General features: G+C 37.1%; 6 protein-coding genes across 7 annotated transcripts; 1 reads left to right on the top strand and 5 right to left on the bottom strand.

Annotated features, from left to right (window-relative positions):
• Positions 2,285-4,594, bottom strand: LOC110271880. The gene is made up of 3 exons (XM_021123522.1): positions 4,065-4,594; positions 3,350-3,984; positions 2,285-2,647 (listed from the first exon to the last, which is right to left on the bottom strand). Exons 1-3 carry the CDS (start codon positions 4,591-4,593, stop codon positions 2,285-2,287), a joined length of 1,527 nt encoding a protein of 508 aa, XP_020979181.1. The 5' UTR covers position 4,594.
• Positions 2,539-9,503, top strand: LOC107642525 (putative pentatricopeptide repeat-containing protein At5g65820). Of its 2 annotated transcripts, XM_021122848.1 has the most exons (3): positions 2,539-2,659; positions 7,072-7,121; positions 7,174-9,503. In XM_021122848.1, exon 3 carries the CDS (start codon positions 7,429-7,431, stop codon positions 9,427-9,429), a length of 2,001 nt encoding a protein of 666 aa, XP_020978507.1. In that variant the 5' UTR covers positions 2,539-2,659; positions 7,072-7,121; positions 7,174-7,428; the 3' UTR covers positions 9,430-9,503. The 2 variants fall into 2 exon arrangements, with proteins under 2 accessions (XP_020978507.1, XP_016201399.2); XM_016345913.2 differs by having other exon boundaries at positions 2,541-2,659; positions 7,086-9,503.
• On the bottom strand, positions 4,599-6,391 carry LOC110271879. Its single transcript, XM_021123521.1, has 2 exons — positions 6,233-6,391; positions 4,599-5,957 (listed from the first exon to the last, which is right to left on the bottom strand). The coding sequence occupies exons 1-2, from the start codon at positions 6,389-6,391 to the stop codon at positions 4,599-4,601; spliced, it is 1,518 nt and encodes a 505-aa protein (XP_020979180.1).
• On the bottom strand, positions 10,109-11,333 carry LOC107642526. The gene has a single exon (XM_016345914.2). The coding sequence runs from the start codon at positions 11,062-11,064 to the stop codon at positions 10,219-10,221; it is 846 nt and encodes a 281-aa protein (XP_016201400.1). The 5' UTR covers positions 11,065-11,333; the 3' UTR covers positions 10,109-10,218.
• Positions 11,912-13,488, bottom strand: LOC107642527. Its single transcript, XM_016345916.2, has one exon. It carries the CDS (start codon positions 13,148-13,150, stop codon positions 12,326-12,328), a length of 825 nt encoding a protein of 274 aa, XP_016201402.1. The 5' UTR covers positions 13,151-13,488; the 3' UTR covers positions 11,912-12,325.
• On the bottom strand, positions 14,633-16,214 carry LOC107641634. Its single transcript, XM_016345118.2, has one exon. It carries the CDS (start codon positions 15,603-15,605, stop codon positions 14,787-14,789), a length of 819 nt encoding a protein of 272 aa, XP_016200604.1. The 5' UTR covers positions 15,606-16,214; the 3' UTR covers positions 14,633-14,786.

Here is a 16,262-nt window from a genome sequence, read left to right as displayed (position 1 = left end):
TTCCCTCTCACTCTCAAGGTCACCGCAACAGAAGCTATTACTTGGACGACCCAGTGCACTTGCTGGAGTTGTGAGGAAAGTGTGAGATCACGATTTCGTGTACTAAGTTTTTGGCGTCGTTGTCGGGGATTGTTCGAATTTGGACAATTGACAGTTCATCTTGTTGCTTAGATTGGGTAATTTTATTTTTAGTATAAGCTTTCTTATTTTAATTTTTGAAAAAAAATAATAAAATAATAATATTTTGATTTCTAAAAATTCATCAAAGCTTTTAAGAATGAATTCTAGAGTTTCATGATGATCTGTTGAAGTCTAGCTGGCTGTGAAGCCATGTCTAATCTTTTGGATCGAGGTTTTAACTTATCATCACAAGAGCTTGTTGATTTCTATCAATCTTGCTGTTGTATGTAATATTTTGCTGAAGCTTGGCTAGTCATTGGCTTTGGCCATGTCTAGTGTTTTGGACCGAAACTTTCACTGAAAGCTTGGCTGGCTAGTAAGCCATGTCTAATTCCTGGACCGAAACTTTAGACTAACATTGCATGATTCCTGGAATTCTTATTAAAAATTTTGAATTTCTCTATTTTCTTTTCCACAATAATTTTCAAAAAATACAAAAAAAAAAATTAATAAAACCAAAAATTTTATGTTTCTTATTTGAGTCTAGTGTCTGTTTTTAAGTTTGGTGTCTTGCATGTTTTTTTTATTGCATTTTTCGAATATATGCATTATGTTCTTAATTGATCTTCAAGTTGTTCTTGATGATTTTCTTGGGTCTGATCTTTAAATTCTCTTGTTTTGTGTCTTTTGTTGTTTCTCATGTGCATTCTCAATTCGTTAGTGTCTCTAATATGAAAATTTCTAAGTTTGGTGTCTTGCATGCATTGTTTATTTGATCTTAGTTTTCAATGATTAGTTTCATTCTGTTGTTTTTCTCTCTCATCATTAAAAATTCAAAAAAAATTTTAAAATTATGTCTTTTCAAGTCAATAATACAGAAAATTGAAGACTCAGAACATACAACAGAGGAATTACAGAGAAAAAGCTAGGCGTTCAAAACGCCCAATGAGAAAGGAAAACTGGCGCTTAAACGCCAGGGGCTGGGCGTTAAACGCCCAAAAGGGTAGCATTTTGGGCGTTAAACGCCAGAATGGTATACCATTCTGGGTGTTTAACCCATGACAACACAAAGGAGGTAAGTTAGTTTTTAATTCAAATCTTTTTCAAATCTTCATAATTTTTCAAAATTAATGCTAATATTTAATATGATTGATTCAAAAATCTCAAGTTGTTATTTGCCTATTAAAAAAGGTTTAATCTTTAAATTTTAAAATCATATCTTTTAGTTTCTTGTTAGTCAAGTAACTTTAATTTTCAAAATCAAATTTTTTTATTTTCGTTTTAAATCTTTTTCAAAATAAATTTTAATCATATATTTTTCAAAATCTTTTCTAACTTCTTATCTTTTCAAAATTGATTTTCAAATCTTTTCAAATTAACTACTTGACTTTCTGTTTGATTTTAAAAGTTTTCAATCTTATCTTTTTCAAAACCACCTAACCACTTTTCTCTCTATAATTTTTGAATTCTAACTACACCAAAAGTTTTTGAAAAATCAGCAGTCAGAGGTATATTTGATATAAATCGAAAATTTTTGAAACAAAATTGAAATAAAATAAAATTTAGGAATATTTTTAAAATTTTTGTCAAATTTTAATGATAAAAAATATATTTTATTCTTAAAAAAATAGCCATACTTAGCACAATACTTGATTAACTTTATTTAATTGATATTTAAAAAATTTATAGAATGCACCTACATAACAAATGAGATGAATCGGCAAGTCTGTTTTGTATAAATTTATAGAAAAAAAAAAGATAATATTCAAATAGAATGATATATCTCCTATTATTAGAGTAAATATTTTTTTGTTCGCTAACTATTTATTTAAAAAATGGACTAACCCGAGTGATCGGACTAGAAAATTGGCGATATGGCTTCTAGGCCGGTCCGGTCTGAACAGTAGACTTGATAAGGATTAAGGAACAAATTCAGTTTGACTCGGTCAGATTTTGTGAAAACCGATGAACCGGAAGGTGTGAGAACCGGACCGGTTCAGAAGTTTTTTAAAACCACTCCAACCCCAAAAGTCCAAAACCACGTCGTTTGTAAAGAGACCTAGGCTAGTTCTCTCTGCCCACCCCATCCCCAAACTCTCCTCTCCCTCTCACTTTTCGGAAGCACACCACGCACACAGGCACAGCACTGGCAACTCACCTCGGTTCACCGCCATCGCACGCTCGCCGCCGTCGCCACGCCTCTCGCCGGATTCTCCGAATCGTGTGCTCGCGAGTCGCGTCTCGCCCCTCTCCTCCTTCTGTGCTGTGTGCTCGGCCTCTCGCGTCTCGCCGCCCTCCGCCGGTGAGTGCTCGAGCTGCACTTCCTGCAGCTGTGCAGCGTGTCGTCGTCGTCCGCCATCACAGCACCGAACGCCTGGTGTGCTCCACTGCTCGCGTCTTGCCTCTCTTCCTGCAGCTGTGCTTCCTGGTGAGTGCTCGCCTTGCCGCGCTGCGCCTCCGTCCCTCCCTCTCCTCTCTTCCGTGGTTGTTGCTGCCTGAACTGCTTCTCGTCGTCCACCTTCTGCCTCTGCAACAACAGGTGAGCATTTAATTTTTCCAGGTTGATTTATTGATGTTATTGCTGTGAATTTTATTGTTGATTGGTTTATGAGTTGATTAGAAATAAATATGGCAGGGGTTGAATTGATTTCTGAATTGGTTTATGAATATGAATATGCAGGGTTTTGCTGATTATGATATGGTTTAATTGTTGAATATGCAGTGGATTTGTTAATTGTTGAATTGGTTTATGAATTGGTTTCGTCGGTTATGAATTTTGTTGATTGTTGTTGCTGTAATGATGCTGGTTTCTTTTGCTATTAGTTACTTAGTTGATTGCATAGTTTTTGATTGCGGATGGCGGCTCATGGCGGTGAGCCAAAAATCCGCCATAAAGTTATAGCGGATGGCGTTGCGGAAAATGGCGGAAATGGCGGATTACCTAAAATACACATATATGTACAAAAAAAACATGCAGAAAAATTGCAAATATAATAAACTATAAAATCTATCTATATAAGCAACTTTCTAGTCATAAAACATCTAATTAATATAGCAAATATAGTAGCAAATTTAGCAAATAAATATAACATCAAGTTCAAATCATAACTCAAAAGTCATAGCAAGCCATAAAATAGAAAACATAAAACATAAAAACTATAAAACCATCTACATTCTAGCTCTCATCAAATTCATCCAAATTAACATGATTATTATCGTGTCCCTTTACCCCCTCATCATCCTCTGAATCAGTATCATTGAATTGAATCTCCTCTTCTTGTTCTTCTTCATTTTCAGAATCCTCTTCATCTTCAAATTGTGGTTCTTCTTCCTCTTCCACAATTACTGCTTTTCCTTTTCCTTTTTTTGAAGCCTTAGACCCACTTGGTCCACCCTTTGCACCACCTCTTGCAGTTGCAGGTTCTTTTCTTTTTCTATTTTGTTGTCTTCTAGTATATGTCATAGGCTCATGTCCTCCCATTGCTTCAAAAACAAGGTTCCAACTCAAAGTGTTGTCATCTTGATGAATCAAATCAGCATCATCATCCATATTATCATCATCTCGAAAGGTGGCAGTCCCAATTTCTCCCACTAACCACTCATTACACTCATCAATGTCATTGAGTGCAATAGGGTCAACTTCATCTTTAAGGTTGTACCTCTCGATGAGTTGTTGGTTATACTTTATGAAGACCAAGCTCTCCATCCTTTCATGATCAAGCCTATTTCTTTTCTTAGTATGAATATGCTCAAATATACTCCAATTGCGTTCACATCCAGAAGCACTACAAGTCAAGCTCAAGATCTTGATAGTAAGGTCTCGCATGTTTGGAGCTTCATGCCCATATGTCCGCCACCAAAATGCTATAAAATTAAAATAAATTTGTCTAAGCCTTTAATCGAACTAAATTTAAAAAGTTTTGTAAAATTTATAACAATCTTACCGGGTGAAATCTTTTTCCTCTGAGATTTTGCAAAGGATGATCCAAAAAGTCCATAGCCTGCCTTATATAATGTTTGCTCCTCCAATATCTTCTCTTGCACAGCTATACTTGGCACCAATCTAGTGATGCACTCAAACCATCCCTTTGTAACTTCTAAATCCAATTCAATGCGATGATTATCATAAAACAAATCCGGATTCAGAAAATGACCAGCTGCATGCAACGGACGATGAAGTTGGCAATTCCATCTGTTGTCAACGATTTTAAAAACTTTAGAATATTTGCTTACATCATTAGAAAATGTTTTCATGATGCATTCCTTTGCCTTTTCCATTGCTTCATATATATAACCCATTGGCGGCTTCTTCTCCGCATCAACAAGTCGAAGCACCCGAACAAGAGGCCCCATGATCTTAAGGGTGTACTTGACATGATTCCAAAAGGAGGGCCTAATAACAATCTTTGTTGCCTCCCTCCCCTTTGCCTCCCTTGACAACTTATTCCTTACCCACTCATCCGAAGTGAACATTCTTCTTAGATTTCTTTCTCCTCATAAAGCCTTTCCAAAGAGAGAAATGAAGTGGCAAATCGGATGACTGCATGCCTCACCAATTCCTTGCCATTTGTGAATTGTCTCAACATGGATAAAGTGCTAGAGTGGCTATAAGTGAAGCTAACCAAAGAAATGGCACTTTTTATGGTTTTTTGGATTAACGGTAACTTCCCAATGTCTTCAAGCATCAAATCCAAACAATGGGCAGCACACGGGGTCCAAAACAAATTCGGTCTTTTCTCCATCAGCAACTTACCGGCTAGAACATAGTTGCTCCCGTTGTCTGTTACAACTTGAACAACATTTTGCTCCCCAATTTCCTCAACAATACCATCAAGAAGCTCAAACATTTTTTCACCCGTCTTCACATAATCAGAGGCATCAATTGACTTCAAAAACATTGTCCCAGCAGGAGAGTTTACAAGAAAATTGATAATGCTCCGTTGTCTCTTATCCGTCCAAGCATCTGACATAATAGAGCAGCCATATTTTTCCCATTGTTCCTTATGACCCTTCAACAAGTCTTTGGTGTATTCTAATTCCTCATTAAGGAGTGGCACCCTTAGAGCATGATAAGTGGGAGCAGGTAAATTAGGACCAAAGCTTCCAACAGCCCACAACATTTCTTGAAAACTCTTCAACCTCACTGGATTCAATGGAATCCCAGCTTGGTAGAACCACCGGGCTATGTATCGATGAACTCTACGAACCGCTTCCTTATTACATGCTTCCTTGATATTCTGTTGCCTCAATTTCTCCTTTTTATTTCTTGCAATGGCAGTTTCGGGTCTTTTCATATACAAGTCCATTGGACCTCTCATAGAACTTGCCCCCCCTCTAGCTGCTGCCATTGGAGTTGGATTTGGAATTTCATCAATTCCTTGAGCATCTTCCTCTGACAATCCAAAACCCAAACTATCTAAATCAAGCTCCCTAACATTGACACTTTGTTCCTCAGTGCTTGCCGGCGTAGAACTTTGTCTTCCTCGATTTTTTTTCTGGTTGTAGAACTCCCATAATTCAGCAATAACATCCTTTGGGACCATTTTACATCCAGCAACATTCCCAGGCTTAATCATCAAGTGCTCCTTTGCCCGTGTAATTCCTCCTTTCGTAATTTTTCCACAAAAATTATATATGGTGTCATTGGTATTTCCCTCTTCTACAGCAGTAACATATTTCCACCCTGGATCAATCCTAGTGGCACGGACAGCAGCTGCAGGACGAGAAGCAGTTCCAGCAACATGGCCAGCAGAGGCAGGGGCAGGGACAGGGACAGGGGTAGAGGCAGGGGCATCAGAATTACGGGCTGGTCTAGAAGTTGACATGATGAAGATGAACTGAACTGAAAGGAAAAAGAATTGGAGGAAGAGAGGTTTATGAGGGAAGAGAAGGAGAAGGAGACAGGGAAGTGAGTGAACTGAATGAACGGCGACGGGCGACGGACGGCGACGGGCAGTGGCCAAGATCGTTTGTGATTGGAGGCAGAGAGAAAGAGCCGTTTTTGATGTTCAGAGGAAGGCTCGTTTTTGAACTGCAGTGGCTGAACGTGGGTAACTCTTTCATTTAGGGTTTTGCAAAATTACCCAATCACCCTCGAAATTTTTTAAAAAACCCGAAAAAACCCGCCATTTTCGCCATTCTCAATGGCGGACCGCCATGGCGCCACCGCAATTGCGGCGCCTTTTGCCCCGCCGTGATAAGCACGTTGCGGTGACCTACATATGGCGGCGAGGTCAAATTCCGCCACGCCATTCCGCCATGGCGCCGCCATGGCCGCAATTTTAAAACACTGGTTGATTGAATTTTTTTCTTTTATTGGATTTTAAGATGGCTTCATCAGAAGCACCATCATCCCAAGAACATCAGATGAAGATATACCTAGACTTTGAAATTACTCCTTGGACATAGTTTATGGATTGTTATTCTTATTGTGTCAAATTAAGATACTATTGTAATAGTACTGACTAATTTTATGTCTATTTTCGTATTAGTTATTTTTAGAATTTGAGATTTGATTATTGTTCAAATGTTAGTGAAAACATGTATTTCAATTTTTGACTATTTTATATTTTTATTTAAATAAGACTGGGTTAATCGGTTGAACCAATGACCCAATAGTGTGACCGTTTTGATCGCCGGGTCAGTTATGACAACTATATTTTGGGGACGCTACTGCAAATGGTCAGGGGAGGAGTATTTCTCATATTGTTTACTTTTTTAGATATTGGTAAAACTTTGGTGTAACACTCAGTTATTGGATTTTATGGTGTTTTTCAAAATTTTGACCAATACGCGGGGGCGTATTGTCCCCGCCCCCAGAATTTTGAAAAACACCATAAAATCCAATAAAAAGTTTCTTCCATATCCAAAAAGTTAGCCAATAAATCTATCCAAATTTTTTCTTATGTCCTTTTCTTATACGGTAGTAACCCAATAGGCACCCGTTAACAGATTAGTATTTGCAGCAGCAGGACATGGGATGCTGAGAACCTCGCGGATGAGCTCTGGTTCCAGCTGAACACACCGACGGCGACTCCCACAAAATTAGGTCTTGCTCTTCGTTCACTCCTTTCTTGGCAACTCCATTGCCTTTCCTCAAGGTATGCTTCAATTTCAGATTCCAATTTGTGATTAACAAGAGTTGGGTGCTTTGCTTTATTCCACTGCCAAATTCTTGACCCCTCTCTCCAATGCCACTTTGTCATTGTTCCTAATCTCACCCTCATTCCTCTCAAATCGAATCATCTGGTGGCGGTGGAGTATCAAACCAGGGTTGACTGAGCCTCACTGTCTCCGGCACTCAAGAAAATGCAGAGATTTTCGAGAAAAACATTGCTTTTCTTCAAAAAAGTTAATTTTTTCCAACTTCCCTTGACAAATTCATTAACAGTTATTGGACATAAAAATACACCATCCCAGCTGTTTTCTACTAGTTTTGAGGTGTGTTCACCACATTCACCACCACTCAATCATAAGTCCTCAGAATTTGATAATAGTAGCAGCTGCATCAGCAGTGCCGCGTCAAAAAACCATTTTGGCCTTATTCGCCTTCAATGTAGTCCAGAAAAGGATGTAAATGACCAAAGCTACGATGAGTTTGCCTCTGATGTGGAAAAAGTTTATAGAATATTGAGAAAATACCATTCTAGGGTTCCCAAATTGGAGCTTGCTTTGAAAGAATCTGGAATTGTGGTGAGGCCTGGATTAACTGAGCGCATCTTGAATCGATGTGGCGATGCCGGGAATTTGGCGTATAGATTCTATGCATGGGCTTCTAAGCAGTCCGATTATCAACACAGTCAAGAAGTTTACAAAGCTATGATTAAGGTTTTGGGCAAAATGCGGCAATTTGGAGCTGTTTGGGCACTAATTGATGAAATGAGGCAAGAGAATCCTATGTTAATTTCTCCACAGATGTTTGTTATTCTGATGAGGAAGTTTGCTTCTGCAAGGATGGTTCAGAAGGCTATTGAAGTATTAGATGAAATGCGCAATTACAGCTGTGAGCCTGATGAATATGTTTTCGGGTGTTTGTTAGATGCATTGTGCAAGAATGGTAGCATTAAGGAAGCCGCTTCGCTTTTTGAGGACATGAGATATCGATTTCCTCCAACCATCAAACATTTCACTTCCTTGTTGTATGGTTGGTGTAGAGAAGGGAAACTTATGGAAGCAAAACATGTGTTGGTGCAAATGAAGGATGCAGGCATTGAACCGGATATCGTTGTTTATAACAATTTGCTTAGTGGTTATGCTCTAGCTGCGAAAATGGGGGATGCTTATGATCTTTTGAAGGAGATGAGAAGGATAGGTTGTGGACCGAATGCAACCTCGTACACAATTTTGATCCAGTCACTATGCAAACATGAAAAATTGGAGGAGGGAATGCGGTTATTTGTTGAGATGCAGAGAAATGACTGTGATGTGGATGCCATAACCTATACAACATTGATTAGTGGGTTTTGCAAGTGGGGAAAAGTTGAAAGAGGTTATGAGCTTTTGGATCGGATGATACAACAAGGCCTTGTGCCAAATCAGCTGACTTATCATCATCTCATGTTGGCCCATGAAAAGAAGGAAGAACTGGAGGAGTGTATGGAACTGGTGAATGAGATGCACAAGATTGGTTGCACTCCTGACCTTAACATCTACAATACGGTTATTAGGTTGGCTTGCAAGTTGGGAGAGATCAAGGAAGGTGTTCGGCTTTGGAATGAAATGGAAGCAAGTGGGCTTAGTCCAGGCATTGACACCTTTGTCATAATGATTAATGGCTTTCTTGAGCAAGGTTGTCAGATTGAAGCTTGTGAACATTTCAAGGAAATGGTTGGCAGAGGGCTTTTTACCACCCCTCAATATGGTACATTGAAGGAGTTGATGAATTCCCTTTTAAGAGCTCAAAAGCTTGAACTGGCTAAAGATACTTGGAATTGTATCACATCTACCAAAGGGTGTGAGTTGAATGTGGGTGCATGGACAATATGGATTCATGCACTCTTTTCAAAGGGGCATGTGAAGGAAGCTTGTTCATTCTGCATAGACATGTTGGATCAGGGGTTAATGCCACAGCCGGATACTTTTGCCAAGCTAATGCGCGGTCTGCGGAAACTGTATAACAGACAATTTGCGGTAGAGATCACTGAAAAGGTGAGGAAAATGGCTGCTGATCAGAAGATCAGTTTCAAGATGTACAAGCGGAGAGGAGAGAGGGACTTGAAAGAAAAAGCGAAGGAGAAAAAGGATGGGAGGAAGAGGAGGGCTAGGCAACGCCGTTGGGGTGGAAGCCGTCAGAAATCTAACACATTATAAATTTCACTAGTGAAGCTTGACATACATTCTAGAGGTTCCCCAAACGAGACTCTCATTTTGGACCAGACTTTGGTGAAGCAATTTAATTGGATGAAAATTAACGATGGTTTGATTCAAGGCATGATCGAAGACATAGGAGAAGCTGCTTCGTTCTGAGGTATCAATTTCTATGTTTTACTTACTGCCTTAATGGATAAATGTTGAGGCAAGGAGTGGTTTGCATTTTAAATTGGAGAAGGGTTTATGAATGCAATTGAATGGTTTATATTAAGCTTATTATTTTTTTTTTAAATGTGAAAAAGGGCTTGATTGTAGCATCGGTAGTATATTGTATTACAGATTATTTGTTGAAAATTTTTAATATATGCTGCTTTTTTTTATTACTTCTCTAACAGAGGATTGACCCTCCACTTCACCATATCAGTACTGTTAAGCACATTGCTCATGGGCAATTTGAAGAGGAACTTCTGAGATTCCTGCAGCATTGTGCAATATTGATTCAGGGGCTCTGGATTGCAAAAACGCATTGCTACCTCTTAAAAGGTGAAATTAAATGCTTCACTTGCTTCTTGTACATTATGCTCCGATTGTACTTTAGTGTTTTTGGCAGCAACACATTTAAAATATTCTCTATTTAGGTAAATAAAACCATGAATAACAACAAATGCACCAAAAAATATAGTATAAACTTTTCTCTATATTTGATTTGATTGTATAACTATTGCATTTTGTTATTTACATATATACAAAATTAGTGGGATCAAAATTGCTTTATGTTGAACATAGTCTCTATTGGGATAATATGTTCAAAAGGGATGTCTTAGTCTTAATCATGCTCCTAAATAAGCTTTCTAATCTAATCTCAATGCTTTCAATTGCAATCTCCAAAGCCTCCAATTTCTCATGTCCTACTTTCATGTTGGAACCATTAGCACCTTCTTTTAAAAGGATGTTCAAAGTTGCATCCACCAATTGCAATTCATTGCAATTCTCTGAGTTATCTTCAGATGCAACCACTCCTTTATGCATCAACTTGTTCATCCATTTGGCTGCCTTTGACTTCGACGCTGGACGAGCGAAAAAAGTCAAAAGGGATTGGAAGATAGACACGTTCATTGCAATCACTTCTCTTAAAACTCTCATCACTTCTTCATTCAACAGTTGAGATGCTCCGAATTTGCTTTGTAGCTGCTTCAAGGATGTGATCACCTTGTTGACATTTTTCTTCATCTTCTTTGAGAAGGAATTGTATTCAGCTATGCTTGTTTCGATGGTTGAATCATCCTTTCTCCTTCTAAGAGCTGAATGAAGGAATTGCACATTCTCCTTGATCTGCATAACTGTGTCCCTTGTGATGCCACATATATCCAAGACCTTCATGGATCCATCCAAGATTTCTTCAATGCATTTGTCACCTTGTTGTTGAGAGATGACCTTTTGGGTTGATGCAACATTGAGAAGATCATCCAAAGAAGAGTATAGATCTTCCAAAAGGGACAAGCTAGTGACAATTGACTCAGATGACGAAGTTGCTTCGAAAGCCTTGAGGTTCTTCAATTGATCTCTTACTCTGGAGGAGCATGGATGAGATCCATTTGGCAAACTGTTTGACCGAACATGCAACTTGCTTGCCATTTTTACTACTCTTTTCTTGTTTGTTCCTTTTTTTTTCCTCTTCCTTTTTTTGGAGTAAGTTCAATGTTTGTGTTCTGCAGTCTAATTCCTTTGAAACTCTTTATATAGGGGCTATTTCATAGACCAAAAGCCAACACAAGAGACATTACAACTCACTATCTTATAATCAAAGTGTATAAACCAGAAAGCATGTGGATCATGCATATACTTTATTGGAATATGTTAAGCTTGTCACATCTCTGCCTAACAAAAACAATAACATTATTGAAAGTTACATGGTTTCAACGTTTATTAAATGACACCACCTAATGTGCCTCAACTTGCTCCCCATTAATACATTACCCTCTTTGATTCCGAATAATATATAGTTGATGCTGCTTCAGAGATTGTCTCAATATGAGGGGGTTGGAGCTATGCAAAATTGGATTAAATTACAAATTTTTGAGACGCTGGGATCTGGATTGTGATATGGAGAATGGTAATAATATATATGACAGATAAGTTTGTTAAGATTAAGAGAACATAATGATGGACAGATTAGCAGCATTGGAGTAGTTCTTAAGTCATGTATCCCTTTTTTATTATCATAATTTCTTTCTAATAATTTATTATTATAGAATTAAAAGTATTTAACTCAATTATCTACTACCTTAAGAATTTTAAAGTTTTAAATATGTGATTAAATAAAAGCGTTAACATTTTTCACAAAATAATCTTTCTTTCTTGGAAGGCAGACATGTTCATCAATCATCACTATCACTTTCCTGGAATGCTAAGATCTTGATGCTGATTCAAGAGTGCATTCTCTTAATTTGTTTCAATGTTTTCAAACAAAAGAAAGAAAGACCAACCCCCAAAATAAATAACAACAAATGTAACAAAATACAAAAGGAAAAGAAAGAAAAGAAGAGTTTTGTGACTAATCTTGATAAAAATATGAACAGTAAAAGCTGCTATAGATTTAGATTGTATTTCAAGTAAGCAGGTTAATAAATTTGGGAAATTTGAAAAGTTTTTTTTTTTTTTTTTACTTGAAGGCTAAAAGTCAAATCTAATTACTGGATATTAATTGTTTTGTTCACAAGGCAGGAGCATATTCATATAGTATTTGCTATTTAGATAAATAAAAAAAGGAGTAAACAAGAAAGGCACAAATTTGAGAGTATAAACTTTTGTTTGCATTTGATTTGATTGTATTTGTACACATATATATATACACATATGGTAGATCAAAATTGGTATTTTGAAGATAGTGTGTATTCTATTGGGATAATATGTTCAAAAGGGATGTTCTAGTCTTAATCATGCGCCTAAATAAGTTCTCCAAACCACTCTCAATGCTTTCAATAGCAATCTCCAAAGCCTCTAATTGTTCATTGGAAGCTTGAATCTGGGAGCCTTTAGCACCTTCATTTAAGAGGGTGTTCAAAGCTGCATCCACCAATTGCAATTCATTGCCACTCTCTGAGTTCACTTCTCCCTTTTGCATTAACTTGTTCATCCATTTGCTTGCCTTTGACTTTGAAGGACCACCCAAGAATGATAGCAGACATTGGAAGACACACTTGTTCATTTCTATCACTTCGCTTAGAATGATATGATCTTGATGCTGATTTAAGATTCCATATTTGCTTTGTAGGTGCTTCAAAGATGTGATCAACTTGTTGACATTCTTCCTCATCTTCTTTGAGGAGGAATTGTATTCGGCTATGCTCTTTTCAATGCATGAGTCTCCCTTTCTTCTTCTAAGAGATGAATGAAGGGATTGTACATTCTCCTTGATCTGCATGACAGTGTCCCTTGCAATGCCACACACATCCAAGACTTTGATTGAGCCATCCAAGATCTCTTGGAAGCATTTCTCACTTTGATGATCAGAAATAGCCTTCTGGGTTGAACCAACATTGAGAAGATTGTCCAAGGAGAAGTATACATCTTCCAACATGGACAAGCCTTTGACAACCGACTCTGATGTGCAGGTTGCTTCAAAGTTCCTGAGGTTGTTCAACTGCTCTTGCACTCTTGAGGAGCATGGATGAGATCCATTTGGCAAACTGTTTGATCGAACATGCAATTTGCTTGCCATTGTTCTTTTTCTTTCTTTTGGAGGAAGCTCAATGCTGTTTGTTTTCTGTAGTCTAAGCCCTTTGACACCTCTCCTTATATAGGGTCTATTCAATTATTCATAATTTGATTCCATAGACCAACTTAAGAGATAATACAGTTCACCAATCTTAATCATGTGTAGAAAGCATGTGAAGCATGCATTATTCTCTTGGAATATGGTAAGTTTGTCCCATCTCTGCCTAACATGTGATACTTTTGCATCAAATTATTCAAAGTGAAATGGTTTTGGAAACTATGAAGTGTATTATCTGGCATGTCCCCATTACTCATCACCTAATGTGGCTCCTATGCTGCCACACTAACCCCTTTGATTCCAAATATATAATATAATTCATGCTGCTTCAGAGATTGTCTGAAATCATGAGGTTGGAACTAGGCAACATGGATTAAATTACACTTTTCTGATAAGGTTGAGATCCACATTTTGTGATATGGAGAATGCTAACTAATATATGACAGATAAGTTTGTTGAGATTAAGAGAACATAATGATGGACCAATTATGAACATTAGAGTAATTTTTAAGTGTGTGCACGAATAACATGTAGTCTTCATGTCTCCCCTTCTTATTATCAAAATCTCCTTCATCATGTAGTATTAGTCTGGTTTTAACTTTTAGCATATCATAAAGAATGTTGATACCAATATTTAGCTCAATATTCTTGTGAAATTTCCAAGTACATAAAGGACATTCAGTACTGTTCTTGCTGTTTGTTATATAGGATCATAGATATTTGTCAAGATTTCTTGTGAAAAATATCAACAAAGTAGTGGATGAGCAAAGATTAAGTAAAGGAAAAGAGAAAGTTAAAGAGAGAGAGAAATGTTGGCCGAATAAAATTGGTTTCCAAATTTTATAAATCCTACACCATAGCAGAAAAAGAAAAGAAAAAATATCTGAATAAAAATTTATAGAGACTACAAATTGTAATAAATCAAGGATTAGTTATTCATCAAATATCAACAATGGTACTGACTTATTTATCCCTAAAAATAATTTTGTCATAATAATTGCCTCAATGGTTTTTATTTTCAAAATAGAACAATATGGTGGATTCTCTAGTGGAAGAAAATTGTTATGACAACTCTAACTGATGTTGATCCAGTGTCTTTCGTTTTCTAGTTTCCATAATGTATAATGTTTTTGTTTCATTTTGGACTATGTCTTTAATGATTTATAATAATTGAGGTACTTTCTCTCACAGATTGTTATTCAATGAATTTGATTTAACTTCCTCTTAAAGAGAATTGTTTAGTGCACGAGTGGCATGTCATTAGTAGATATCATTAAAGTTGAATTAATTATTCTACTTGCTTAGTAGATATCATACTCCACCCAAGTTTTAAGATAAGTGATGGAGAGAGACTAAATTAAATGTTAATGTATGTGCGGAGAAACTTAAAAAGATGACCCAATACAAAAGAAAAGAGAGCAAAATATATGAAATGTGAATTTTCTTTTGTATTTGATTATGTAACCATAGAATTTTATACATGTACAAATCAAAGAGATCAAAATTTTCAACCCTCAAGAGATCCTTAAAATTGGGATGCTTTTGTAGGATTTAGAGAGAGATAAGAATAAGTGAGTAGACTCTACTGAGTCATAATGTTTAAAAGAGAGGCTCTGGTTTTTACCAAGCGCCTAAATAAGTTCTCCAAAGCAATTTCAATGCTTTCAATGGCATCTTCCAGAGCATCCAATCTTCCATGTGCTACTTGCATGTTGGAACCATTAGCACCTTCATTTAAAATGGTGTTCAATGCTTCATCAACACACTGCAGCTCATTGGAATTCTTTGAGCTCACTTCTCCCTTATGCATCAACTTGTTCATCCATTTAGTTGCCTTTAATTTTGAAGGAGGACCAGCCAAGAATGAGAGAAGGGATTGAAAGACAGACATGTTCATCACAATCACTTCCCTTACAACACTAATCACTTCTTCATTCAGGAGTGAGGAAGCACAAAACTTGCTTTCTAATTGCTTCAAAGATGTGATCAACTTCTTGATATTTTTCTTCATCTTCTTTGAGAATGAATTGTATTCTGCTATAATCTTTTCAATATTTGAATCTGCCTTTCTCCTTCTGAGAGCAGAGTGAAGTGATTGTACATTTTCCTTGATCTGCATCACTGTGTCCCTTGTGATTCCACATATATCCAAAAGTCTCAAAGAGCCATCCAATATCTCTTCACCTTGATGATGAAATATAGCCTTTTGGGTGGAAGAAACACTGAGAATATCGTCCAAGGAAATGTATAGATTTTCTAACAAGGACAATCCAAATGCAGATGCAGATGTGGATGTTGCTTCAAAAGTCTTGACCTTGTTGAGCTCCTCTTGAACCCTTGTGGAGGATGGATGAGATGCAGATGGCAAACTGTTTGAACGAACATGAAGATTGCTTGCCATTGTTTTCTGTTTTCTTTCTTTCTCTTTTTTGGTGATTATTGTTTCTGAAAGAGAGCTGTGAATGCTGATGTGTTGGTACCAAGTCCTTGACTCTCTCTATATATAAGAGAAGCTATTGATGATTGGTTTCTATAGGCATCACACACAGCTCATCAATGATCTCCCAATCACAGAGTGAGAATCATTCATGTGGTCCATACATGAATTCCCTTGGAATATGTGAAGCTTGTCACATCTCTGACATACCCTTTTGTTATTATATTATAATGTGATGTCATGCAATTGTGCTACCTGTCTTGTTTTGCTTGTGTTGGCTCATTAGTCATCACCAACATTGCCTCCTCTTGCTGCCACATTGCCCTCTTTCATTGCAAATATTATAATGATTGCTGTTTCGGCCATATTTGCAAAATCCATTAAACAAATGGTTTTAGTTTTATGAGAGGGTTGGGATCCAAATGCATTGAATATGAAACATGTAGAGAATAATTTACATACCTACCTACCTATAAAACTCAATATAACTTTATTTTATGACTAAGGTGAATAGGCTGATCTATCAAACCTTGTTCCTTAGGGATACAGAGGGAACAAAGAGAATGAGCACAGTTATTTTGCATGTTGCTTAATATATATCTAATTAAATTCCAGAAGTTA

Source organism: Arachis ipaensis, chromosome B05 (assembly GCF_000816755.2).
Source record: "Arachis ipaensis cultivar K30076 chromosome B05, Araip1.1, whole genome shotgun sequence".
Taxonomy (NCBI): domain Eukaryota; kingdom Viridiplantae; phylum Streptophyta; class Magnoliopsida; order Fabales; family Fabaceae; genus Arachis; species Arachis ipaensis.
Note: the sequence above shows the minus strand (reverse complement) of the source record. Positions and strands in the feature narration are given on the sequence as shown.

Coding starts and splice junctions, on each gene's coding strand:
- LOC107641634 (XM_016345118.2), bottom strand. CDS start 15,605: ATGGCAAGCAATCTTCATGTTCGTTCAAACAGTTTGCCATCTGCATCT.
- LOC107642525 (XM_021122848.1), top strand. CDS start 7,429: ATGCAGAGATTTTCGAGAAAAACATTGCTTTTCTTCAAAAAAGTTAAT.
- LOC107642526 (XM_016345914.2), bottom strand. CDS start 11,064: ATGGCAAGCAAGTTGCATGTTCGGTCAAACAGTTTGCCAAATGGATCT.
- LOC107642527 (XM_016345916.2), bottom strand. CDS start 13,150: ATGGCAAGCAAATTGCATGTTCGATCAAACAGTTTGCCAAATGGATCT.
- LOC110271880 (XM_021123522.1), bottom strand. CDS start 4,593: ATGTTCACTTCGGATGAGTGGGTAAGGAATAAGTTGTCAAGGGAGGCA. Junction 3,985..4,064: donor GAGGAAAAAGATTTCACCCG/GTAAGATTGTTA, acceptor TTAATTTTATAG/CATTTTGGTGGCGGACATAT. Junction 2,648..3,349: donor ATTCAGAGGATGATGAGGGG/GTAAAGGGACAC, acceptor CTGTTGTTGCAG/AGGCAGAAGGTGGACGACGA.
- LOC110271879 (XM_021123521.1), bottom strand. CDS start 6,391: ATGGCGGCGCCATGGCGGAATGGCGTGGCGGAATTTGACCTCGCCGCC. Junction 5,958..6,232: donor AAAATGGCGGGTTTTTTCGG/GTTTTTTAAAAA, acceptor CTTTCAGTTCAG/TTCATCTTCATCATGTCAAC.